Source organism: Vidua macroura, chromosome 1 (assembly GCF_024509145.1).
Source record: "Vidua macroura isolate BioBank_ID:100142 chromosome 1, ASM2450914v1, whole genome shotgun sequence".
NCBI lineage: Eukaryota > Metazoa > Chordata > Aves > Passeriformes > Viduidae > Vidua > Vidua macroura.
Window position 1 is genome coordinate 55,986,338 of NC_071571.1, and position 23,745 is coordinate 56,010,082.

Consider the following 23,745-nt stretch of genomic DNA (forward strand, 5'->3'; position numbering starts at 1 on the left):
AAACTAGACTGTACCTGTATATTTTATAAAGCTTTTGGGTTGGTGGAAGAGAGGAAAATAAGATGAAGATGGCAGCAAATTTCAGAAGTGTGCAAAGATTATGAAGTCTCTCGTTTCAGTGATAATTGGACATCCAATGTCCGTGTATCATTTTGACAATAGGAGTGTACTGGTAGAAATGCCAGAATGTCTAAATGTCCTTGGCTGACAATGCACACTTGGGCATTTTTAATATGCATTGTAATTAAATTAGATTACATGTCTGTAATTAAAATAGATGTCTGTAGTGTTTTAGCTGAATCATGCTGTGCATCAATGATGGTTTCCAGGATAAAGCACACGTACACACAGTAAAGACTGTGAATGTAGAAAGAAGTCTCTGTCTCTATTCTGGGTGAAGCTACACTACTCTTCTTACAATTTCATGCATACAGGAATTAGGGATCTGCTATACTTTCCAAATACTCAAGTATATAATATATTAATATATATATATATATATAATATTCAAGGAAGGATTGTCGTAATTTAATTTTTCTAACATTGAACATCAGATGGTGTCAAGTGTCAGAGGATAAAAATATATCCTGCTTTCTGTGAAGCAGATATGAGTGAGAACTGTAACAAAACATATTCACCCTCTGTTGCTGTTAACTTCTTTGTCTTCAGACCAGTTTATCAATTCATCAGTCACAGATCTCTGCTCTGGGGCTTAAAATCAGGCATGAAGTACCTTTGGTCCTACTCTGTCCCACTGGCAGTTGCCTTTCCAGACAGCATAGTCTAGCACATAGATGTCAGAAATCAGTTGAGTTATATCTTGCTTACAGCCAGTTTGCTGTTCTGCAAACAGCACAGTATTGGGTCACATCTTGCAATTGCTTACTTGGGTTCAGTCAGACTTTAATATCATAGAGACATCCATAAGAGCTAGGAAAAAGACTCATGGTTCTAGTCTAAGTTTACATATCTCGCACTTGTTTTCAGCACTTGTTTTCAAGTTTGTAACAAGGCAGTTAGGTGAGTCTCATGTGGCGAAATAGATTTTGCAATGTTCTTTAGATTTCTTTTACTGAGTAACAGCAATTAACATAGTGTTACAAGAACTTTTAAAATGCTCATATCTGTTCTATAGATTTAATTGCTGTAGCTGATTAAAGGGAAAAAAAACTTCTGAGTCTCTTTAGACAGAGAAAAAACAATCTTTCCTGTGTTTTCTTTTAAATGCTAGGTCAGACTCAGCCATTCTGTATAATGACCGGTCTGTGCTTGAAAATCACCATGTTGGTGCGGCATATCGTCTTTTGCAAGATGATGAAGAGATGAATATTTTATCTAATCTCTCAAAGGATGATTGGAGGTAAAAATTAGCATGGTGGCTGCCTAGGAATATTGCAGCACCATCATAGATTGGTATTACCTTGTCTGAATAGCAATATGCATTATTGTATAATACATATTAGTCTTTCTATACTACAAGATAAAGAACTTTAAAAAGTGTTTGTGTTGTTTATTCCTGCTTTTAATTTTCACTTCTGATAGTGAGACTAGACTTTTTGACAATGGATTATAGTATACATGGGTTGACTCCCATATAATTATGAAGTATCACAGAGACACTGTTTGTATACATGTAATTGAGTGTAGAGCTAGCCTGCTGTTTCTTTGTCCTAAAGGATAAATATAACCTTTATCTAATTTAACTCTTCCTGTCTGGAAATTATAAATGGGACTTAATGCAAAACATAATCCAGTCCAGGGAGCATAGGTCTACTACATATACTTAGGAGATTTAAGAAGCTGTAATTTAAAATAAGCCTCAGGAAAGATATGATTTATGTGCCAAAATGAGCCCATGATTAACTTTCTAATAGCAGACAGGTAAATGTGAGTTTTCTGTTTTTCATGAATTTCAAGGGGTGATAATTTAAAAATAGCCTAGTATGCTAGACAGGAAGGATCCAGCCCCATGGTCTTTTTCATGGGAGAGGAAGCAGCTTGTGAAATCCTATGTGACACACAGTGCCATCTACATATTCTTAAATGTAACATAGTGCTGAGGAGTTGTTTAATCTAATTTTAATATAAATGTGGGGGAATAAGCCTGTTTCTGGGGCTGACTTCTGCCAAGATGGTCAGTGAAGGCTCTGCTTGCAAATGTGTTTAGCCTCAGTTTCCTATTTATTTCAACTTGTCGACAGTGATGTGATCCTATAGTCAAACACCAGGAACTTACAGTGCTGATTTCAGTCAATGTTGTGGAGGAGTGTCCTGAAAATTCTACCCACCATTATATAGAATAGTGTCATGGTGGGCAGCAAGAAGGAACAGAAAGAAAATATGTCCACTGTGATGTCAAAAATCTATTTTATGTACAGATGGAAATGCCTTATCAAATACTGGCAGAGAATTACTGCTTTGTTTAATGTTAGTGAGGAAACATAAGAAACTAAGTGACTAGAAACATTGGTCTTAGAGCCACTGTCTACAAGGAACAGCCATGGTTTTTAGTGGAGCAGCAAATTGAGTATGCTTCTCATTGATTCTTTAGTGCCAACATGTGTGTTCTGCTGATACAATGTGCTTAGAACCAAAGTTTCAAAGATTAACCCATCCCTTTAAAAATATCTTAACTGCCTGAGCAAAAATATTCAGTGCTTTGGATTGCTTATTTGTTCTCTCTCAAGTATGATTTTATAGCTGGTGATCAAACAGCAGTGCTACAGAATAAAGGGCATTGTCTGGAAGTGCTGTAATTCCAAAACATTGTGATTTCTACATGTTTTTTCTTTTGACTGCCACTACCAAATCCCATAGGCAAACACTTGGGAAGCACTGTAAACATCAACTGACTTCAGCAAAATCTGAGATGTTGAAAAATAAAACCCAAGAAGCCCAGAGTTTCCCCATTCTAAGACTCAAAAATAGGACTTTCAGTATTGAAGGATGATTTGGGCAACTAATAAGATATGCCCAAATTAAACTTCACTTTTGTAGACTGATAAATCTCCCTCTGCAAAAGGCCTAAGTGATGTTTTTGGAATATAAATTCTTGAATACATTTCTGAGCTGAGCTCTGACTCCTTTTTTCACATTACTGGGAAAAGAAGATCTGATGAACTGCAATCCTAGATACCTATGTGGATTTTATAACTTTTTGGTATTCTGTCATCTAATTAGGGAATGTATTTTCAGGAAAGATACACAGAAAATTTGAGACACATTTCACAGTTGAAAAATAAATGGCCATGGGTTTTATAAGGAAAGCAGATGAGAATGGAAGAGAACCTTTGAGCTACAGTCAAGAAGAAAAGAGTTGAATGCTAGTGCTTAAACAGCTTTTTTTTCTTTCACAGAGAAATATGTATATTTCTCTGGTGCTTATTAAATATTTGAAAATTAATTGAGTTGCTGCATATTGTGAATCCCATTTGTACAAGTTATAAAACAAAAAAACTCTAACAAAGCCAGATCACAGTGAGCTAAGAAAATAAATTGCAAATTGAACGTATGTTTTCCAATATAATGTTACAGATGTCTTTTTTGACACTGTATTTAATTGTTAGTAAGTTCCATGCAGTTTATTGAAATCTTCACTGCCAAGTATAAAATAAAATTAATAATTAAAATAAAGAGGTTGAATAAAGGCTGAATAAAAAGATATCTGCAAAATGTTTTGTTGTTTAGCTTTCTATAGGAGTACAACTTCAGAAAGTAACATTGAATTCAATACTGACTTTCTCAGTAAAGCTGCCTGGTGTTTTGTCCCTCAAATAATTCTGAACTCTCCTTGTCAATCACTTTTCCTTGTTTCAGGATTGTGGTGAGAAAGTATTATTTTTTTCTACTGACTTTGGTCATATGCTTTTTTTAAATAAGTAATAGTGTGTGCATGGTTGCAGGATCATGTAAAATTTTCTTGTAAGATTCCTATGTACTCAGGATGGGCACATATATATTCTGAGTTTTATACCTTTAGCAAGAATTAGCCAATGATGATATTTCTTTTAATGCAGTGTTTTCCTATTAATTTGTATAATAATAAAGTTCTGAGACTTTGAATGAACAAAATTAGCTACATAGTTCAGGAGACATAACTATTGTAACTGTGCAGTAAGTTTTCCTGTTTTAGACTTCTATAAATTCTTGTCACTGTTAGCAGACTTCATTGTCTGTGGGTTTCTATGTAAGCCAGCTTAGCTGGTTTGCTGTAAAGATTGATGGAGACCAGCATTTTTAGATCGTGGCTTATGTTTTCTTAGAGAAGTGGAATTATCCTTTGAATTATCTCAGCTCGGTGAGAAACCTGAAAAAAATTATGCCACCAGTGTGTACTGTGTGGCGGAGTATAGAAGAGAGAAGCGCAAGCTAACAAAGTGTAGTGCAGCTCTTGCTATGTCTTTTAGGCCAGTTTCAACAACTGTAGAGTTGCTCACAGTTGGAACAGCATTTTGTGGCTTTGATTTGCATTTCTGCTGTTCCTTGATTGCCACACAGGTGTTGCTTTCAACTCTGAAGCCAGAACTGGACGCCTTTTCCTGAGAAGTGTCTTGGTTAGAGACGACTTATGGGGTGGAGCTTGGGAAACAAGCTACCATCTTTTTCAGTTTAACCACTCCCCTGTCTCAAACAAAGAGACACGAATGCAAGAAGATAAAAGTTGAAAAGTACGTTTGCTACAATAAACCCAGCCACAATCAAGATAACAGTAATAACCACTTGATACGAAGGTTCTGAATCCTATGGACTCCCCAAGAACAAAGGAAACAAGATGGCAGAGAAGCCCCTCCCCCAATATGGAGACTTTTGAAGAAGACCGCATCAGCCAGACGACAAAGACAGGATAGCGGAGAAGATACATTCTCCCAACCATGTGATAGAGAGAGAGAGCAAAGGAAAAAAAACCCTAACAGTACAACTGAACCTCAGTGATTACAAAACTCTGTCTTGCCCCAAATAACAATGAAGGGGGAACAAGGATAAAACAAAGGAAACCTGGAGAACTTGGAGAACTATTCCTGTTCAAAACCAGTCAAATGTTGCTGAACCATTTGCTCCATGCCACCTGACAGGGTCTCTCCTAATGGTGGCAGCTCTGTCAACAGTGGCAGCTGGATCTGGGGCAGCAGCTGTAACTCATGGAGGAAGAGGGAAGGATCAATTTTCACAGCATAACTGTCCTGAGTGGCAGAAGCAAAAACATAGGTGCCAAAACAAGGTCCTCTTCCAGCTGCAGGGACAGGGATTGCCCATGGCAATTGTGACCAAAAAAGTTGTTAGGACATTTCCTCCAAAACAGTCTAGGATTGACAAATGCAGTTTCTCAGAGAACTGCACCAGGCAATTTCCCATGGAGTTCAGAGAGAAGCTAACGAATGCTTCTGCTTTTCTCTGCCCTGGCCCAGAGAGTGTGCCCCAGGAAACTCTCTTGGCAGCCCACAGAGAAACAAGAAGGAGAGCTCTGTCTGTGTTCCCCCACTCTTAAAGGGACCCTGGCACCTCCAGTCTCCATGGACCCAAAACACTGGTTCCAGATCCACTTCTGATCCCTGAGTTTTAATGGGACAGCAACACAAACTGCATGGACTGGCATAGAGGAATAATGGAATACAATTAATATTTTTTGGGTCACCCACCTAAGACTTCACCCACTCCTTATTCCATATCATCTATATCATGTCCCAATTAATATCTTTTAACTATATACATATACACATATAAACAACTATATACAAATACAGGTATTATTTCAGTAGTAGATTGTTCCCCCAAGATATGCATTGAGTTCATTTGGTCCATGACTGATATAATGGGAGCAGCTCTTTATCATTGTTCATGTTATTTCCAACATGGAGTGGCACTGCCATTCAGGAACAAGTGTTACATATGCAATTCAACATTACAGACTGTTCTCACCCAAAGTCAAATCCCCTTGAGGTACATAACATGTTTCCCTGTCCCTCTGCATTACCCACCAAGTGTAACCAGGTCCTCGAGCAAAAACAATCCTATGGCTGGGTTTGTCTTTGCTTGAAGTGGGATTAACCCAAACTGTCTTTCCTGATATAGCTATCATACTCGTCATGGCAACATTGTCTCCATTTACTGTGCACAGAGGTAATGATTTGGCCAGTTCAGTTAATCGAACCTCTGGTGTTAACTAACCAGATAGCCTTTGCTAAATGCAGATGCTACAGCTTAAAGGTCCCATAAATCATTGCCTTCAGTGTGGTTTTTAACAGTCCACTGCTCTGCTTGACTTTCCCAGCATCTGGTACAGGTATTTATAAGGCTATTTTTGAAATGAGTCCCATTGTCTGACTTAATTCTCTCAGACATGCCATGTTGCTATAGGGCTTGTTTTCCGAAGCCCAGCATAGTGTTCTGGGCAGTGACACAAAGCATGGGATACATCTCCAACCATCCAGTGGTAGTTTCTACCATTGTGAGCATATAACATTTGCCTTAGTGGGTTTGTGGCAGTGTGATGTAATCAATCTGCCAGGTCTCCTCGTACTTACATTCAGACCAATGACCCCCATACCACAGAGACTTTACCTGCCTGGCCTACTTGATTGCAGCCCACATCTCACAATCATGGATTACCTGGGATATAGTATCCATGGTCAAGTCCACCCCTTGGTCACAAGCCCATTGATGTGTTACATCTCTTCTTCCCTAATGACTTGAGGAATTATTGTTTTGAGCCCACCAAGCTCAAATTAACTCACACTTGTGTTCCCAGTCTATATTTTCCTGAGACACTTTAATTTTGGCAGCTTGCTCTACCTGTTAATTGCTGTGAATCTCATAATCAGCTTGATTCTTAGGCACATGTGTATCCAAATGATAAACTTTCATGATAATTTTCTCTACCTGGTCAGCAATGTCTTGCCATACTTGAGCAGCCAAGATGGGTTTTCCTCTGTCCTGCCAATTGGCTTTCATCCAACTTTCCAGCCACCCCTACAGAGCGTTTGCTACCATCTATGAGTCATTGTAGAGGTAGAGTGTTGGCCACTTCTCTCACTCAGTGATCTCCATAGCCAGTTAGATGACTTTCTGCTCTGCAACCTGACTTAATTCACCTTGTCCATTGGTTGCTTCCACAACTCACTGTATAGGGCTCCGTACAGCTGCTTTCCATTCCCTATTAGACCCTGTGATACAGCAAGAGCCATCAGTGGAGAGAGTGTATTGCCTCTCACTACTTATAGGGCAGGGTCTCCTCAGTATATGTCACCTACTCATCTTCCTCTTTAAATAATAGTTGCAAATTCTCACCTTCAGGCCATTCAGGATGATTTCCAAGAACCCAGGGTGATTAGGATTTTCTATCCAAGCTTGCTGTGTGATGAGAGCCATCCACTTACTCCATGTAGCATCAGTGGCATGATATGTGGAAGGGACTTTCCATTTTAATATCCAGCCCTGCGCTGGCAGTCAGTGTGTAAGAATGACCAGTGCTTCAGTGGTAATCACTTCTAAAGTGGTTCAAACCTCTTCGTAAGCTGCTAAGATCCCTTTTCCCTTTGGGGTGTAGTTGGCCTCATATCCTTTGTGTCCCTGAACCCAAAGGTCATCTTCGAGTTTCTCCAGGCACCTTCTGCCATAGGCTCCAGGAAAGACCATTCTTCCTGGCTGCAGTGTAGAGCACATTCTTCTCATTCTGTCCCATCCTGACTGACCCAAGGGCTACTGCATGGGCAAACTGTTCAAAGTACTGTTGTTGTTCAGGGCTCCACATGAAAGAATTTTCTTCTTTGTCACAAGGCAGAGAGGGCTTATAATCTGGCTGTACTCTGGCATTTGCATCCCCACAAAATCCATGTTGCCTAGGAAAACTTGTGTTTTCTTCTTGTTGGTCAGAAGGGATGTAGTAGCTATGTTGGTAATCACCTCTTCTGGAATGTGTTGATGTCCGTCTTGCCACTTCACTCCTAGCAACTGAATTTCTTGTGCAGGTCCCCCGACCTTACTTTGTTTGATGGCAAAACCCACTTTGAGGACAACGTGGATTATTTTTTCCCATTTCTCAAAAACTTCCTGTGCCATTTTACCCCAAAGGATCATGTCATCAATGTACTGTAGATGTTCTGGAGCCTCACTTTTTTCCATGGCAAATGGTGGGAGTCTGCTTTCACCCCTGGGGTCATTGGTTCCAGGTGTAGGGAATGCCCCTCCAAGTGAAAGCAAACTGTGGCCTGCACTCTGCTGCTAAAGGAATGGAGAAAAACACATTAGCAATGTCAATGGTGGCACCACTTTTTTGCCTTGGACCCCAGTTCATACTGAAGTTCCAGCATGTCTGTCACAGCAGCACTCAGTGGGGGTGTGACTTCATTAGTTGCTGACCGCTCCCTGGATCTCCAGTTAATGGATCGTCTTACAGATGGGAATAACGAAGTCTCAGTCAGTGCGGTATTGTCAATAGTGCATTGTTTTGACAGCAATTGGTACCTGCTGTTTTTCAATCCTCAGGTGTCCTACTGAAGAAGGGCTCTCTGAAAGACTAGGCAAGGTGTTTAATTGTTTAATGTCTTCTGTCTCCACAGCAGCTATCCCAAAAGCCCAACAAAGTCCTTTTGGGTCTTTGAAATAACCACTCCTAAGGAAATCTATACCAAGAATACATAAAGCCTCTGGACTAGTCAAAATAGGTTGTTTTTTCCATTCTTCCCAGTCAAGGTCACCTCAGCTTCTAACAGAGTCAACTGCTGAGACCCCCTATCACCCCAGCAACGGAAACAGGTTCTGTCCCCACAATGTCATGATGGCATCAGAGTATATTGTATGCCAGTGTCAGTCAAAGTTTTGTATTTCTGTGGTTCTGATGCACCAGGATATTTGATCCACACAATCCAATAGATATGATTTTCCCGTGTTTCTATCAGGCTAGAGGCACAGCCCCTCTAGTTCTGGCTATCATCCACTCTCTGGGCATACATTCTGGAGGTCCCTTCAAAGGGATCAGACATGTCATCTTAACTTCTATTCTGCCCAGGAGCACACCCATAGGAAACTGGACCTAAATTAATTCTTACCAAATTTCCTTTGTTAGTAGTTTCTTCTTTTAGTTTATGTACCTGTGCTGCTAAGATGGAAGTGGATTTTCCATCCCATCTTCTCATGCCTTCTCCATATTCACAGAGGAAGAACCATAGCTTGCCTTGTGGAGTGTATTCCCTCTCCCTAGCTGTGGGATGCCTACTTCAGATACCAGGGATTCTGGTCTGTACTGGTGAAATGTGAAAAAGGCCCTCCCTAAGCTCCTTTCTGAGTTTCTGATGTGTCTTGGTTTGGAAAGACAGGTGTCTGCTAAGGAAGGCAGGAGCCTCCCCTGAAATAGAAAAATGTAGACCTCTTCCCTCCAAATTGTTATAAATTTGAAATTAAGGGGGGCTCTCAGGCAAAAATATGGGAGTAGGAATAACAGTTCTTTATTAGGGAAGAAAATAAAAAGATAAAATAAACAATGCAGTAAACCAAAACAACACTGACAGAGGCAGAATACAACCTGACGCCCTGTTGGACAGGATGTTGGTAGCAGTCCAATTGGAATTGTGGCTGCAGTCTTCCTGGAGTGTCAGGTGTGGTTCTGTTGGAGTAGTGATCCTGTAGAAAAGGGTGTAGTTTTCCTCTGAAGAGGCAGTGAAAGAGGCAGCTGTTCCTCTGGGAAAATCCAGCACAGAAAAAGCTGTGCTGGTGGGCCAGAATCTCAAGACTATATGTAGGTAGGAATGCTTGGCTCCTCTTTCTGGATGGAGCATCTCACAATGGGATGCTATAGTTCTTATCAGTCATGCAGTGACACTCAATGGAAAAACTGCCCACTTAACACAAGACAACTGCCATACAGACGGCAAATAGAATACATCTTGCTTTTCAATCTGGGACATGATGGCTCTCTGCAATCCTCTCTTCCAATTTCCACATACACTCAGTCAGGTCTTTTTCCAAGGCTGAGACTTGGCTCAGGTTGAGATGTGAACAGTGTCTTCATATGTCTGTAGCCTTCTTGTCATGGTACTCACTGTCTCGTTTTCCTCATTCCATTGCAGTATCACTAGGAAGTGGGGGTACACTTATGTCCCAAGCTGTGCAAGCTTCAACCACATTAATATTGTACAGGGTCTGGAATTCTTTTGTGTTCATCATTATTTGAGAAAATTATCTAGATCATAGCCAGTTCTTTCAAGCTTTGGATTCCTTGCTTGGTGGCTTTCCTTGATGCTGCTGGAGGTGCTCTTGGCAAAGGTATCTCTCCTCAACAATTGCTAGGAGTCGCATCCAGAGGCTGGGAGTTTGGGCCTTATTGCAATCCCCTGGTTGATATCCTTATCACACAACAGAAATCCCAAGTGCCTTGCTTCAGTGCCATCCAAAATTCACCTGCAGTGTCCCAGTCCCTTGTTTTCAGGGAATATCAGGAGACAGAAGGCAATACAGGCTTGGGAAGTGTCCAGTGGTGACATAAGGTGTTACTGCTCTGCTCTTTACTAGTTTCCTTTCTCCCTTTGGCTCATGCTTCTTTTGTCAAGGCCACAGTGCAGACTGAATCTTTAGAGGACTGTCTTTTCTTTGAGTTAGATTTTTACTGTATTTTAGGAGAGGGAGAGAGAGGATGCAGTTGGGAAGGAGCTACTGAAGAGCACTGTTATTTTCCTTTAATGAAAACCATTGTGGATTATGGAGATCTCAGGACATCTCTTCCATATTCCTACCATACTTGATGCCATGATGCCACATGACCAGGAGTAAAACAGTAGATTGATTTAGCTCTTAAAGTGCCAGTGGAAGCTTCCATTGTCTTCAGGGCATTTCCTGGGCCTGAGTTGATAGGCAAGCATCTAAATGTTCTGATATGATCACATTTTTGAATACTTAACATGATGCATCTGTGACTTTCACTAAGAGATTAACTCAAGGACATGTCTAAAGTTATCAGTTTGATATAGTAGGCAGATTGTAGGGGCATAATCATCTTTCCTTTTTCATCAGCTTGCCCTATTTCTTATTTTCTTGGATACAGTTTTAAATTATTTATATTTTAATGATATGGACAATTTTTCTGAAGTCAAGTTATGGAAGAAATTACTCATAACAGATAGTATTTGAATGAATTAACATTTATTCTTCATTAACTTTTTCCTGAATACAAAACTGTGTTTGAATACTATAGAATAAAGGAGAACAAGATACTGCACAAATACCTGGGAGATATCTGAGTTAACTGTCTCACTGGTAAGATGGAGAGAGACCTAACTTTCCTGCCTGTTCACCATATGTCAGTAATAATATTTATAAAGCGTAAGTATTCAGTGCTATGGTTTGGACAGTTTTGTAGCAATGTATTGATATTCAAAAGTAGTGCAGCCTCTTCTCTTACCTCACTTTGTCTTTGAGTTTGTCAAATATATTCTCTAAAAAAAATTGGAAACTGATTCAGTTGACTTGCTTTTCCTCTGATTTTATATACTGCGCTTCTCTAATAGAAAGATGTGAGCCCAGACAAAAACCAGATAACTCTGAAAGTATGTAATGTAAAATATTAACAGGTTTTTGTGCATTATTGGAATAATTAAATATAGTCAAGAGACATTTCAGTGGAAACACTTCTTGTAAAATATTTCCTGGGTATATTTAGCCAAAGCTGCTAGGCAGCATGCAGAGTATAGCACCATAATGTGTAGTGTAGACTTTGAAGATGATTGCATGTCACACTACGACAAGAAATAACTCACAGACACATTATGTAAAAGAGGGAAGAAAAAGAATCAAAAGAGAGGATTTTATTTTCTGACTCCACTATATATAGAATAGCAAAAGTGACAGTGGATTGGAGGGTGAAATTGCCACATCTCCAACCACACTAGTCAAACCAACAGTCCATCAATTCTCTCCACACACAAAGAAGAATGCAAAACAATCATTATTTACATGAACAGTGTGAGAAAATTCAGTAGAAATATGTAAACATCAGAAGGCATAGAAAACTTTTAGAAGAACTTTAAAACTCTCAAAAGAACAAGGCGACAATTGCAGAAACAAAGTGCTCAAGATGATAAGAGCAAAAATAACAGTTGTGTGTTTCCCAGGCTCTAATCTGACTCAGATGCAAAACCAAGAAATGGATAAATATCTATCTTTGATTCTCTCTCTGTAATGAATTTCAGCATTCTATCAACTTGTTACCAAATGCATAAATGTATAATGCTCAAGTGTTACATCTTTTGAGATCTCTCATGCATTACCTATAACATTTACCTATTGATTTTCAAAGTCACGTGCTGTTGTGATGCCTGTTATTTGAAGTGACAAATAAGAACTCTTAAATTGTGAAATCCTTACTTTTTTTTTACCATTTCAGGAGTATTTTTCATCTCTGTTTCAGAGAAAATGATGATCTGAAATATGTGCAGAGGTCAAATGATGTGCATGTTCCAGATTTACATTTATGAAAAGGAATCTATGGGCTTGTAAGCATATATGTACATTCTTTCACTGCAATCACTGAGTCATTTGCCTGAATGGAGCCCTTTGCTTTTGTATTCCTACTTCAATAAGCTACACACGAAGTAGCCCATGCAGAGCAGTATGATGGTGTTGTAGTCCAGAGGACGTAGTGAAAAGTCTTCTGTTTCCCAACATTAATTGTTCCCACAGCATTAACACACTAGATTCTTGTGAAAGTATATTTCTATGCATTCAGGTTCTTCTCTCTCAGTTGTATTGACAGAGACATTTGTGCTGCTGAGAACTGGCCAGGACTGGCAAATAAAAAAAAAAAAAAAAGTTACTTTTCATTCATCATATAATTATTTGAGACACTGTTAACTATGCAACTCATTGTACTTATGGGTTGGGAGGAAGAGGTGGTTATAGGGGGTGAAGACCAAGGCCAACTGATACCACCATTGTTGCAGAACTGGTGGTGAAGCATCCATTGTGCCACCCATGGGACTAGGTAAGCACAGCAGTCTTGGGTCTGTACACAGTGGTGGCCTGGGGCTGGAATTTGAGCACAGCTACTATAGGCAAGAGAGGAATCATCAAAATAGACTTCATGAGACATTCATAAAAAGGAGAACAGTGATTTATTTTTAAATGAATGCTGACCCATTTCTGAATCTTCAAAATCCTGAGCTAGTATGCTAAACTTGAGCTGTTCTTCCTCTGTTAATCTGTAGAGACTGAACTGAGAGAAAGAGAAATTTGTATTGTGTGCTAGATCAGAACATTCTGGTATTTTAAACTGTTTAGGAACATCCATATAATCTTCAGAGAAATTTCAACTGGAGTCTAAACTACTGTTGTAATACTTCTACTAATGATGATGATGATAATTATGATAAGAGTAATGAAAATGTAAGAGAGAGACAAATAACATCCAAGAGAAACAAGTGATTGCTCACTTCCTGCTGACTGATGCCTAGTCTGTCACCAAGTAGTGATCACTGGCTCCAGTTTATATATTGGGCATGACATTCTATGATATAAAGTATGTCTTTGGCCAGTTTGGATCAACTGTCCTGGCTATGCTCCTTCCCAGCTTCTTGTGCACCTGCTCACTGTCAGAGTACAGGAAACTCCAAAGTCTGTGTTTTGGAGTAAGTACTACTTATCAACAACAAAATCATCAGTGTGTTATCAATATTATTCTCATATTAAACCCAAAACACAGCATTGTACCAGCTAAGAAGAAAATTAACTCTAGTCCAGGAAAAAAACCCAGGACAGCAAGTTCGCTTTACAAAATCTCATACTGGAATATTTTGAGTTAATAATAGCAGAGAAATAGTGCATTTTCTCAAAGGTTTTTATTTCATATACACATCATATATAGTAGGCAATATTTTTTAATGTGTGATTTTCCACCATATGACTCGACTTTAAACATGCATATTGACCAATTAAATCAAGTTACCTGATTCTGAGACTTTAAACAGTCTTTTCCCTTCCTTCTAAGAATGCCCTAGAAAAGAAAACTATTTAAGAAGTTTGTACTTAATTGAAAAAGAAGTACTAATACCAATGTTCTCTTCAGAAAATATCTAATATTTCTCTTACCAAGGATTAGCCACCTGGCTTCATTTGCATCCCTCCCATTTCTGTGTGCAGAAAATCCTTCATCCTCTTCCCCATCCCTGAAAGAGGAATGAAGAGTTACATACAAAAGTATTGCTGTCAATAATTTGCAGATAACAAGAGACTGGAGTGTGTCTGATGCTGGTTTTTGTGCTTCTCTTTCCTTGTTGCTCTCATTGTGATGTTATCCAAAAGGGAATTTAGAGCTCTAGTCATTGAGATGGTGTTGGCTACCGATATGTCCTGTCACTTTCAGCAAATCAAAGCTATGAAGAATGCTTTGCAGCAACCAGAAGGGTGAGTAATTTCACAACATAGTGCAGTGAGGGGGCTGCATTTCAGCTGGTGCTTTGCCAATGTGCTTAACTTCAAAAGCACCTCTCCAGAGGCCCTCTCTTTCTTTGATATCTACAGCAATTTTCTTTCTGCTGGTGAATTTTGAATTAATTAACTTATGAAGAGATGGACACATGCCTACATGAACATCTATATTCTGTGCTGGTGGCCCAAAGCTTTCAAATGTCACCATTGTTGGGACCAGCCTCATTGGGCATTTCCCTGGTGGGTAACATCAAGGACATGATTCAGTAGAGTAACCTCTATAATTGTATGACTTAAGGTTATAAGACCTGCATAACTTGCACTTTGCCCTTACCTTATGCAGATGGTATCAGCTGTCACCCCCAGAAGGGACCTTCTTCATAATCAGAGAACAGATGAAAACTTGAGATCCACTGAGGGAAGGACTGGAAAGTAACAGATGGAGTAGTATGGGGAAAGCCTTTTCTTCTTCTCAGTATGCACTGGAAGCTGTAGTATTTTGTCCACAGCTCTTCCCCAAAAAATTCTTTCTATATTGTTCCAAGTGATGGTCAGTTTTTCACCCTGGACACAGAATTATACCTGTATCATAATTATACCTATATCAGTATTATACCTGTATCAGGTGGCTAGCCACCTGATCTCATCAGAAGCTACAACTCCTTCAACTGTTTTGGATAGCCAAAAAAGCAGAATTAAAAAATGAGAACACCCATACCAAGAAAGCATTATTTACTGGGTTCTTGGGCTAGCCTCTTAGGTTATGGTTGTAAGAAATCACCAGCACTTTTTTCTGTGAAATCAGAATTTCCTTCTGTACTCGCACTGATTTTCTATCAGTGAAAAATTTATCAGTTATTGTCTAGATTTGTCAGAGCTCTAGAGATCCCCACTGTTCATTACAGTGGGATGATAGGGACTATCTTCTCTTCTAAGCTGTATAAAATACAGTACCAATGAGATGGGAAGCACAGCAGCTCTTCAAGACTGCTAGTGGACAAGCAAGCCTGGAAAGTTTCTGAGCAAGGCTGAGCAATATTTCATTTTGCATTTCTTAGTATCTCTTTTAAAACAGGAATCCTGTGTATTGGAGAAATAAGACAGTCTTTCAGAGTTGTCTGATTTTATGATCAAAGAAACCACTTCACAGTATCCTGGTCAAAGATTCTAATTACCTTATTTTCCTGTAGGTAAGATTTTTGTTGTTCTTCCCTGCAAGAGCAGACAATTAATTTTTTTGATCCTTTGGGTTTTCAGAATTGACAAGTCGAAAGCCTTATCACTGTTATTACATACAGCAGATATCAGTCATCCAGCCAAGGCCTGGGATCTCCATCACCGCTGGACCATGTGTCTGCTAGAGGAGTTCTTCAGACAGGTAAAGCTAGGGAATTTTTTTTCTTTTCTGCGATTGAGAGGGAGTGTGTAGGATTGGGTAAGGAAGTAGGAAAATATTAACATGGATATGTTGCTTTTTTTCTGATGTTTTTAAGAACCTCCCAAATGGTATGAAGCTTTCTCCTCTAGCACCATTAGCACTGGCTATTATGCCTCTTAGGCATAGGAAGCTAATGTCTGATACATTCCCTATAGATTTAAACATTATGTAAATAGTAGAAATTCTAATTTGGGAAGTTAATAATTCTTCCAAATTAGGAAAAGATGGAATATATGTCACTCTACTTAGCTCTAGAACCAGAAAACCATGTTTGTGTAGCTGTACTTTATAAAACTCTATTTACATTGTTGCAATGGATGTGGAAAAGGCTAACTTTGCCCTAACTTTAAAAGAAATGAACTGAACAAAATTATAGTTCATAGTTGATCACCTGTTGACAGACCCACAAATCTAGACAAATCATTGAGCTCTGTGTGACGGTTATAAGGTTCTCAAGTGATTAATAAAAAGCATTTGAAGAATTAAAAAAAAAAGTAAAAGCAAACAGAACACTTAAGGAGTGTATAGGATACTTTTCTCCAGCATGAATTGCTAACCTAAGCAATTCATTGTTAAGTGCTTATTTTCCATGCAAAGTCCAATAACTTCCTGTTCTATAGTAAATCTAAATGCAAAAGGGAAAAAAATATAACAATTCTTTAAAAGTGCTGACAATTTTTAAAAATGGTATCTGTTTTTAAAGGCACTGCAGTAATCCCTTTTTTTACAAGGATATTGCAAAAAATTGCTTTGAAGTTAATTTTTTGGTTTGTTTTTCAAACCAAGAATTGTTTTACTGGGTGGAAGCAGATAGCTTATATCTGCAACTGATTCTGTCTTGCCACACAGGAGACTCATGCAAGTAGGATGATTTTTTTTTTTAACATGAATTTTAGGGAAAAATCTGTGTATATGTATGCTTTTCTAGCTCAAAGTTATACTAGATGTGTTAAAATACATGACTTCCAAAGACTTACGAGGGAATTAAGATTACCTCACATTAAAATGTGAGACCACAAAACTTCCAAGTTTTGATTTATTTTACACATGTAATGGAGACAATCTGTTATTTTATATATTTTAAAGAGTATTTTAATTTCAGCCAACAAATTCTACCTTAGTTTTGTAAGATGAATAATAACACTTTTAAATAAAGCTATATATAAAACTCACATTCTAATTCCAAATTCAGATGCAGTATTAATTTCCTCTTCAGGAAAACCATTAAGCTTACCATGAAGCATAGACTTATGTTCATTGAAGTTATTGAGTACTAGCTCAATGAGTACATCCCTGCATTAGAAGAAAAACACACACACATCTCACAAATTGCTGTCCTAGTTCTGGCCATGACAGAGTTACTGTTTGCAGTAGCCAAGAGATGGCATGGCTAGGACCTGGAGGTTATTCTATCTCACTTTATTTTCCAGGGATGAAGGAAGGGTTGTTTTATGAGTTGGGGTGGTGTTCAGTGAGCATTTGCTTGTGAATCAATTCCTCTGTCTTGAACTTCCTTATCTCATTGCTGTTTCCAGTAGATTATTGTTATTGCAATTACTAATCTTTACCTTTTGTGCCTCCAATTGTCCTCTCCAGCCCACTGCAGGGGGAGGGGAAGGGAAGGGGGAAAATAGGAGTAAGTGAGCATTGAGTAGAACATAGTTTGGAGCTTTTTGGTGGGAGCACTAAATTGAAGAATACCATTCCTAAACCAAAACAGCCTAGATTGGCACCCACTGTGGGACTCAAAGAGTTGAGATAACAACAGATGTGGCCACAGAGTGTTAGAAACAAATTTGATCTAAGCATTAGTTTTACTATGTATGGAGCCACTGGTCACAGTGTTGCTTGGTCTGTTCACAAGGTTGTGGTACCTAACCCTGGTAGTGAAGCCACGCAACTGGGATCCCTGTCCCAGGGTGTGGTCATTGACAAAGGGATTGGGAAGAAGACAGAAACTCTAAGCCTCTGGAGCAACTCCCATCAAGTGTGAGAGAAAGGTATAAATTCTCACAAGTATGTTCTAGTAGTGTGGTCAAGCAGGGGGATAGCTGTGGAGAAATGTATCTAGTACCTAAAAGAATTAGCTGCGCTGTAGGTAACCTGTAAGGGTTCAAGTAACAAGCAGTCCCTTGCAGACTCAGATCAGGTCCAGCTTACACAATCCATGTGGTAGAAATTTGTATGTAGCACACCATTGTTGTACACCAACTCATTAGCGTTGATATCAATGAAGAAAAGGTAACAAAGAAGGCTTCAGGTGACAACACTACTATGGCAATATAAAATAAATATTTTCCTTCCTGACTGCAGACAGACTCGAAAGATTCAAGCATGTTAGAGGGGAAATATCCTATGCCCCTCCACTATGGGCCATAGTCTCTGCTATTGGAAACATGCACTCACTGGCTCAAGAGAAAGGGCACACACCATGAGATAACATGCAGTTTTACTATACCACAGAGAATACATGAGAAAGTAAGATGGAAAACCCACTTCTGCCCTAGCAGCACAGGTGTGTGAGTTGAGAGGAAGGACAAGCACCACAGAAAATTCTTCAAGCACAAATGCTGTTCCAGTTTCCAGGGGGCAAGTTGTCAGACACAATGGAATGGAATCCATTCTTCTGATCCTCTTGAAAGGACATCCAGTTCATATGAACAATGACTACTATGACTAGAACTAGAGGGGCTCTGCCTCCAGCAGGAGGAAAGTGACAACCCGATCTATTGGTCTATATGGATCTGATGGCTTTGTGCATCAGACATGCAAGAGTATAAGGCTTTAGTTGACACTGGCACACAATGTACCCTGATGCCATCAAGATCTATAGGACAGAATCTATCTCTGTGTCCGTGGTGACCGGGGGATCCCAATAGATTACTGTACTGGAAGTTACAGTGAGCCTGACTGGAAACAAAAGGCAGAAGCACCCCATTCTGATTAGCCCAGAGGCCCTGTGTGTCCTTGGCATAGATTAACTCAGGAGAGGGTATTTCAGGGACACAAGAGGATATCGTTGGGCTTTTGGGATAGCTGCTGTGGAGACAGAGGAAATTAGACAGCTGAACACCTTGCCTGGTCTCTCAGAGGATTCTTCTGCTGTGGGACTGCTGAGGGTCAAAGAACAATGGGTACCGATCACTGCTACAACAGTTCATCATCAACAATACTGCACCAACCCGGACTCCGTGACCCTCATCCATAAGATGATTCATGAACTGGAGAGCCGGGGAGTAGTCAGCAAGTTTCACTCACCCTTTAACAGCCCCATATGGCCAGTGCATAAGTCCAGTGGAGACTGACAGTAGACTGTTGTATCCTGAACAAAGTCACACCACCACTGAGAGCTGCTGTGATGGATATGTTGAAACTTAAGGATGATCTGGAGTCCAAGGCAGCAAAATGGTGCCACCATGTACTTTGCTAATGTGTTTTTCTCAATTTCTTTGTCAAGAAAGTGCAGGCCACAGTTTGCTTTTACCTAGAGGTGTGTCCCTACACTTGAAACTGATGGCCCTAGGAGTGGAAGCACAGCCCCACTATTTGCCATGGACTGATTCAGACTAAAATTAAAGACGGTGGGGCTCCAGAACACTTGCAACATGTTGATGACATTATTGTGTGGTGCAACACAACAGAGAGAGTTTTTTGGAAAAAAGAATAGAATCCACATCTTCCTGAAGGTCAATTTTGCCATAAAGCAAAGTCAAGGGACCTGCCTAGGAATATCAGGTTTTAGGAGTAAAATAGCAAGATGGATATCATCAGATTCCAGTGGATATGGTCAAAAACATAGCAGCTATGTCCCCACCAAGCAGCAAGAAGGAAACACAAGCTTTTCTCAGTAATGTGAGTTTTGGAAGGATGCATATTCCAGATTACAATCAGATTGCAAACTCTCTCTACCAAATGACCCAGAAGAAGAAACATTTTAAGTGGAGTCCTGAACAGTAACAAGCTTTGTAACAAATTAAACAGGAGATTCCTTGGGAGCAATAGGCCCAGTTAGTACAGGACAAAATGTGAAAAATATGCTGTACACTGCAGCCAGGGAGCATGATCCTTCCTGGAATTTCTGGCAAAAGGTATCCTGGGAGACTTGAAGGTAACCCCTGTGATTCTGGAGTCTGGAATACAAAGGATATGAGGCCTGTTACATCTCAACTGAAAAAGGAGTACTGGCAGTTTATGAAGAAGGAATTCTAGCTGCTTCAGAAGTGATTGTCACTGAAGTACAGCTCTTCATGGCACCCTGATAGTCTGTTTTGGGCTGGATGTTTAAAAGGAAAGTCCTTTTCACACATTCCGATGCATGCTAAGTGGTCTGTGCTGATCACTTAGAAAGCTGAAATAGAAACCCCTAATTGCCCAGGAATATTGGCCTGAAGACAAAATCACAAATCATGAATTGGCCTCAAGGCAAAAATTTTAGATTATCATCGTCATTGGAGGAGGAAAAGATGACCTGTGCTGGGGACCTCCCACCATATATAATCAGCTATCAGAAAATGAAAAGTGATATGCACTCTTTACTGATGGTTCTGCTATACTGTAGGACTATACTAAAAGTCAAAATCTGCTGTATGGACTTCTATGTGATGAGTTGCAAAAATTAGACAAGGTGGATCTAGGCTGCAGAGTTGTAAGGTGTCCAGCTGGCTTTAGATTTTTCTGAATGAGAGAAAATGAGAGTGAAAGTGCTCTACCTCTACACTGACTTTTGGATAGTAACAAATGCTCTGTGGGGGTGGCCCAGAGACCAATGGAAAAAGACCGGTTGGCTGTGTGGAATAAACCCATCTGGACTGCTGAAATGTGGCAAGACACTGCTGCCTGACTTGTAAAACTAAGTCACATAGATGCCAGTGTACCCAAGAATCGGGCTACTGAAGAGCAACGCAACAATGGATGGGTAGATTGAGCTGCCAAGATTTAAGTGTCTCAGGTGGATTGGGGTTGGCAGAATAAGGGTGAATTATTTCTGACTCAGTGGGCCTATGATGCCTTAGGTCATCAAGGAAGAGATGCAACAGGGAGGAGATGGGCTTGTGACTGAGGGTGGACTTAACTATGGATCCTATCTCTCAGGTTACCCACAACTGCGAAATATGCACTGCAGTCAAGCAGGCCAAGTGCATAAAGCCTCTGTGGTATGGGGGACAATGGTTGAAATATAAATATGGGGAGGCCAGGGAGATTGATTACAACACACTCTCTCAAACACACCAAGTTGTATGTACTTACAGTGGTGGAAACAACCACTGGAGATGTGCTCACTGCCTGTAATGCCATCTTGGGCCTTGAAAAACAAGTTCTGTGGCAACATGACACCCCAGAAAGAATTGAGTCAGACAACAGGACTAATTTTAAAAATCACCTCATAGACACCTGGGCCAGAGACCATGGTATGGATTGGGTGTATCATATTCACTATCATGCACCAGCCTCTGGGAATACTGAATGTTACAACAGGCTGTTAAAAAACATGTTGAAAGCCATAGGTGGTGGGATATTCAAGCATTGGGATCTATATTTTGTGGAGGCCATCTGCTTAGTCCATACTAGAGGCTCCGCTAATTGAGCTCCTCCTGTGCAATTAAAACCTCCACATACTGTATAAGGGGACAAAGTCACTGTGCTGCAAATGAGGAATATGTTTGGAAAGAAGTTTGGCTTAGCCCTGCTTCAAGCAAATGTGGGATTGTTTTGCTCAAGGGTCTGGCTGCACTTGGTATGTAATGCAGAGTGACAGGGAAACATTACCTTGAAGGGATTTGATTTTTGGGTGAGAGCAGTCTGTAATGTTGAATTGTATAATATTGGCTGCTGAATGACATTGCCACTGTATCGCATAAGCACCATGAACAGTGGATATGGACTACTCCAGATACATCAGTTGTGAGCTCCTGATGCAGCTTGCAACCACTTAACAGAACACCAGCCCTCCTGCCCTTAAAGACACCTATGATGGATATAGAATTCCCAGTCATGGACTAAATGAACTCAATAGATATCTTGGAGGGATGACCATTGACTACAAAAATTATAATAGTGCTTGTAAACACATACAGATATATATATCTATTTTATGTATATAAGTATATAGTTGGAAAGTGTAGGATCTGGGCATAATGCAAATGGTATAGAATAAGGAGTGGGTACTGTCCTGGTTCTGAACAGGACAGGGTAATTTTTACAGCAGCCAGAGGAGGCATGGCTAGGACCCGGAGGTTATTCTATACCACTTCACATAATTTTCCTGGGATGGGGGAAGGGCTTTCTTCTGGGTTGGGATAGTGTGGCAGCAGTCAGGTTGGGCTTCATGCTGAGCATCTGCATGTGAATCACTTGTTGTTCTCTTGTACAATTTTGCTGTTCATATTGTTGTTATTACTGTTTGTTTTACTTCATTGCTGTTTCCAGGAGATTGTTCTTAAGTTATGATCTGTATTTTTTTTTATGCCTTCAATTCTCCTTTCCAACCTTTCACTGCAGAGGGAATGGAATGGGTAATGGGGAGTGAGCAAGTAGTGCATGTTTTTGAGGTTTTTAGTGGGAGCGCTAAATTGGAGAATACCATCCCTAAACCATGATATTGAGAACCACTACTAGCCAAGGGGACTATGGTTGTAAGGAACATGCTTGACCTAGGATTAGATATTTATTTCCTTACAGTCACTTATTGAAGACTCTTTCCTTTCCTTTCTGCTAAGTGTTCTTCAGATACATAAAGCCTGACTTAAACTATATTAGAAAAGATCCTGAGCTGTGTTCATTTCCCAGTATTTTGAGATGCAACATGACACAGGTCTTCATAAATCAAGTGACCATGCTGTAGGTATGAAAGATTCTAAGTACAATACTGGCTTTTTATACTCAACATCTATGAGCATCTCTTAAAGCAAACATCCTCCCTTAATTAATTAGTTCTACTAATACATTTTAGCTAGCCATTAGGGAGCTGCTCAAACAGCTTAGAAACCAAGTGTCTCTCTGAGCACTCACAAAGACAGGCAGGTGTTCTTTTCCAAGACAGTTAGCCGCTGTGGGTTTTAGAAGATCTAAGGAGTAAGACAAGAATTATGAGCTGGCATTGAGAGATGTTTTTTTCTGAGTGACACAGCTGACACAGTAAAGGAATGTTAGTTGGAAATATTTCTGTGTTAGTTTGTGTTTTACCCTGACATTTGTATATCAGGCTCCTTTCATAAATCAGAATTGTTCTACATTAGAACGATATTATTGCTTGTTGTTCCACACAAAATCCTAACAGAACTTGTGCACCCCTTTTATGTATGTTATATTAACAAAAGTAAGAATTCAGCTCTTCTTATACCCACCGAAGCTTTTCTCTGCTTCGTTTCCTGAATATTTTAGCTTCTATTTGACATTGTTCAGAAGACTGGCAAGAAGTTCAGCACAATTACAATGACCTGCCAATTTAAGTAAATTATTTTACAGTGTATTTAACAGGCTATTTAAATTTGAATGCTCTGTGGGGAGTACTGCGTCTGTGTCATCCTATACATATCTTCTCAACATAAAGCAATGTTATAGAGTGACTGAATTAAATTAAAGGGCTTTTTGGATCATATGACTTGAAAAACTGGAAAACTGGGAAATATGGGGTTGTAACACTTGATCTTCTACCAACTTGTGATTCTAGAAAAGAACTTTCACTTCTGAGGGCTGGTAGGCATCTTTGGACTTATGTAGTTAAAATGTAAATGTAATCTAAAGGTAATGTGAAATGCTGTATTCACAGCATCATAGAATACCAGGTTGGAAGGAAGCTGAAGGATCATCTGGTCCAACCTTTCTTGCACAGTCTAGATAAGATGATCCAGCACCCTATCCAGCTTAATGTTAAAAGTGTCCAGTGCTGGGGAATCCAC

General features: G+C 39.7%; 1 protein-coding gene across 1 annotated transcript in view; it reads left to right on the plus strand.

The window, feature by feature from the left end:
- Positions 1-23,745, plus strand: part of LOC128805229 (dual specificity calcium/calmodulin-dependent 3',5'-cyclic nucleotide phosphodiesterase 1A-like) — a 360,529-nt gene that overhangs the window by 265,759 nt on the left and 71,025 nt on the right. Inside the window, 3 exon segments of the mRNA XM_053973819.1 lie at positions 1,232-1,360; positions 14,284-14,385; positions 15,667-15,787. Of these exon segments, the coding sequence (XP_053829794.1) occupies positions 1,232-1,360; positions 14,284-14,385; positions 15,667-15,787 (352 nt within the window).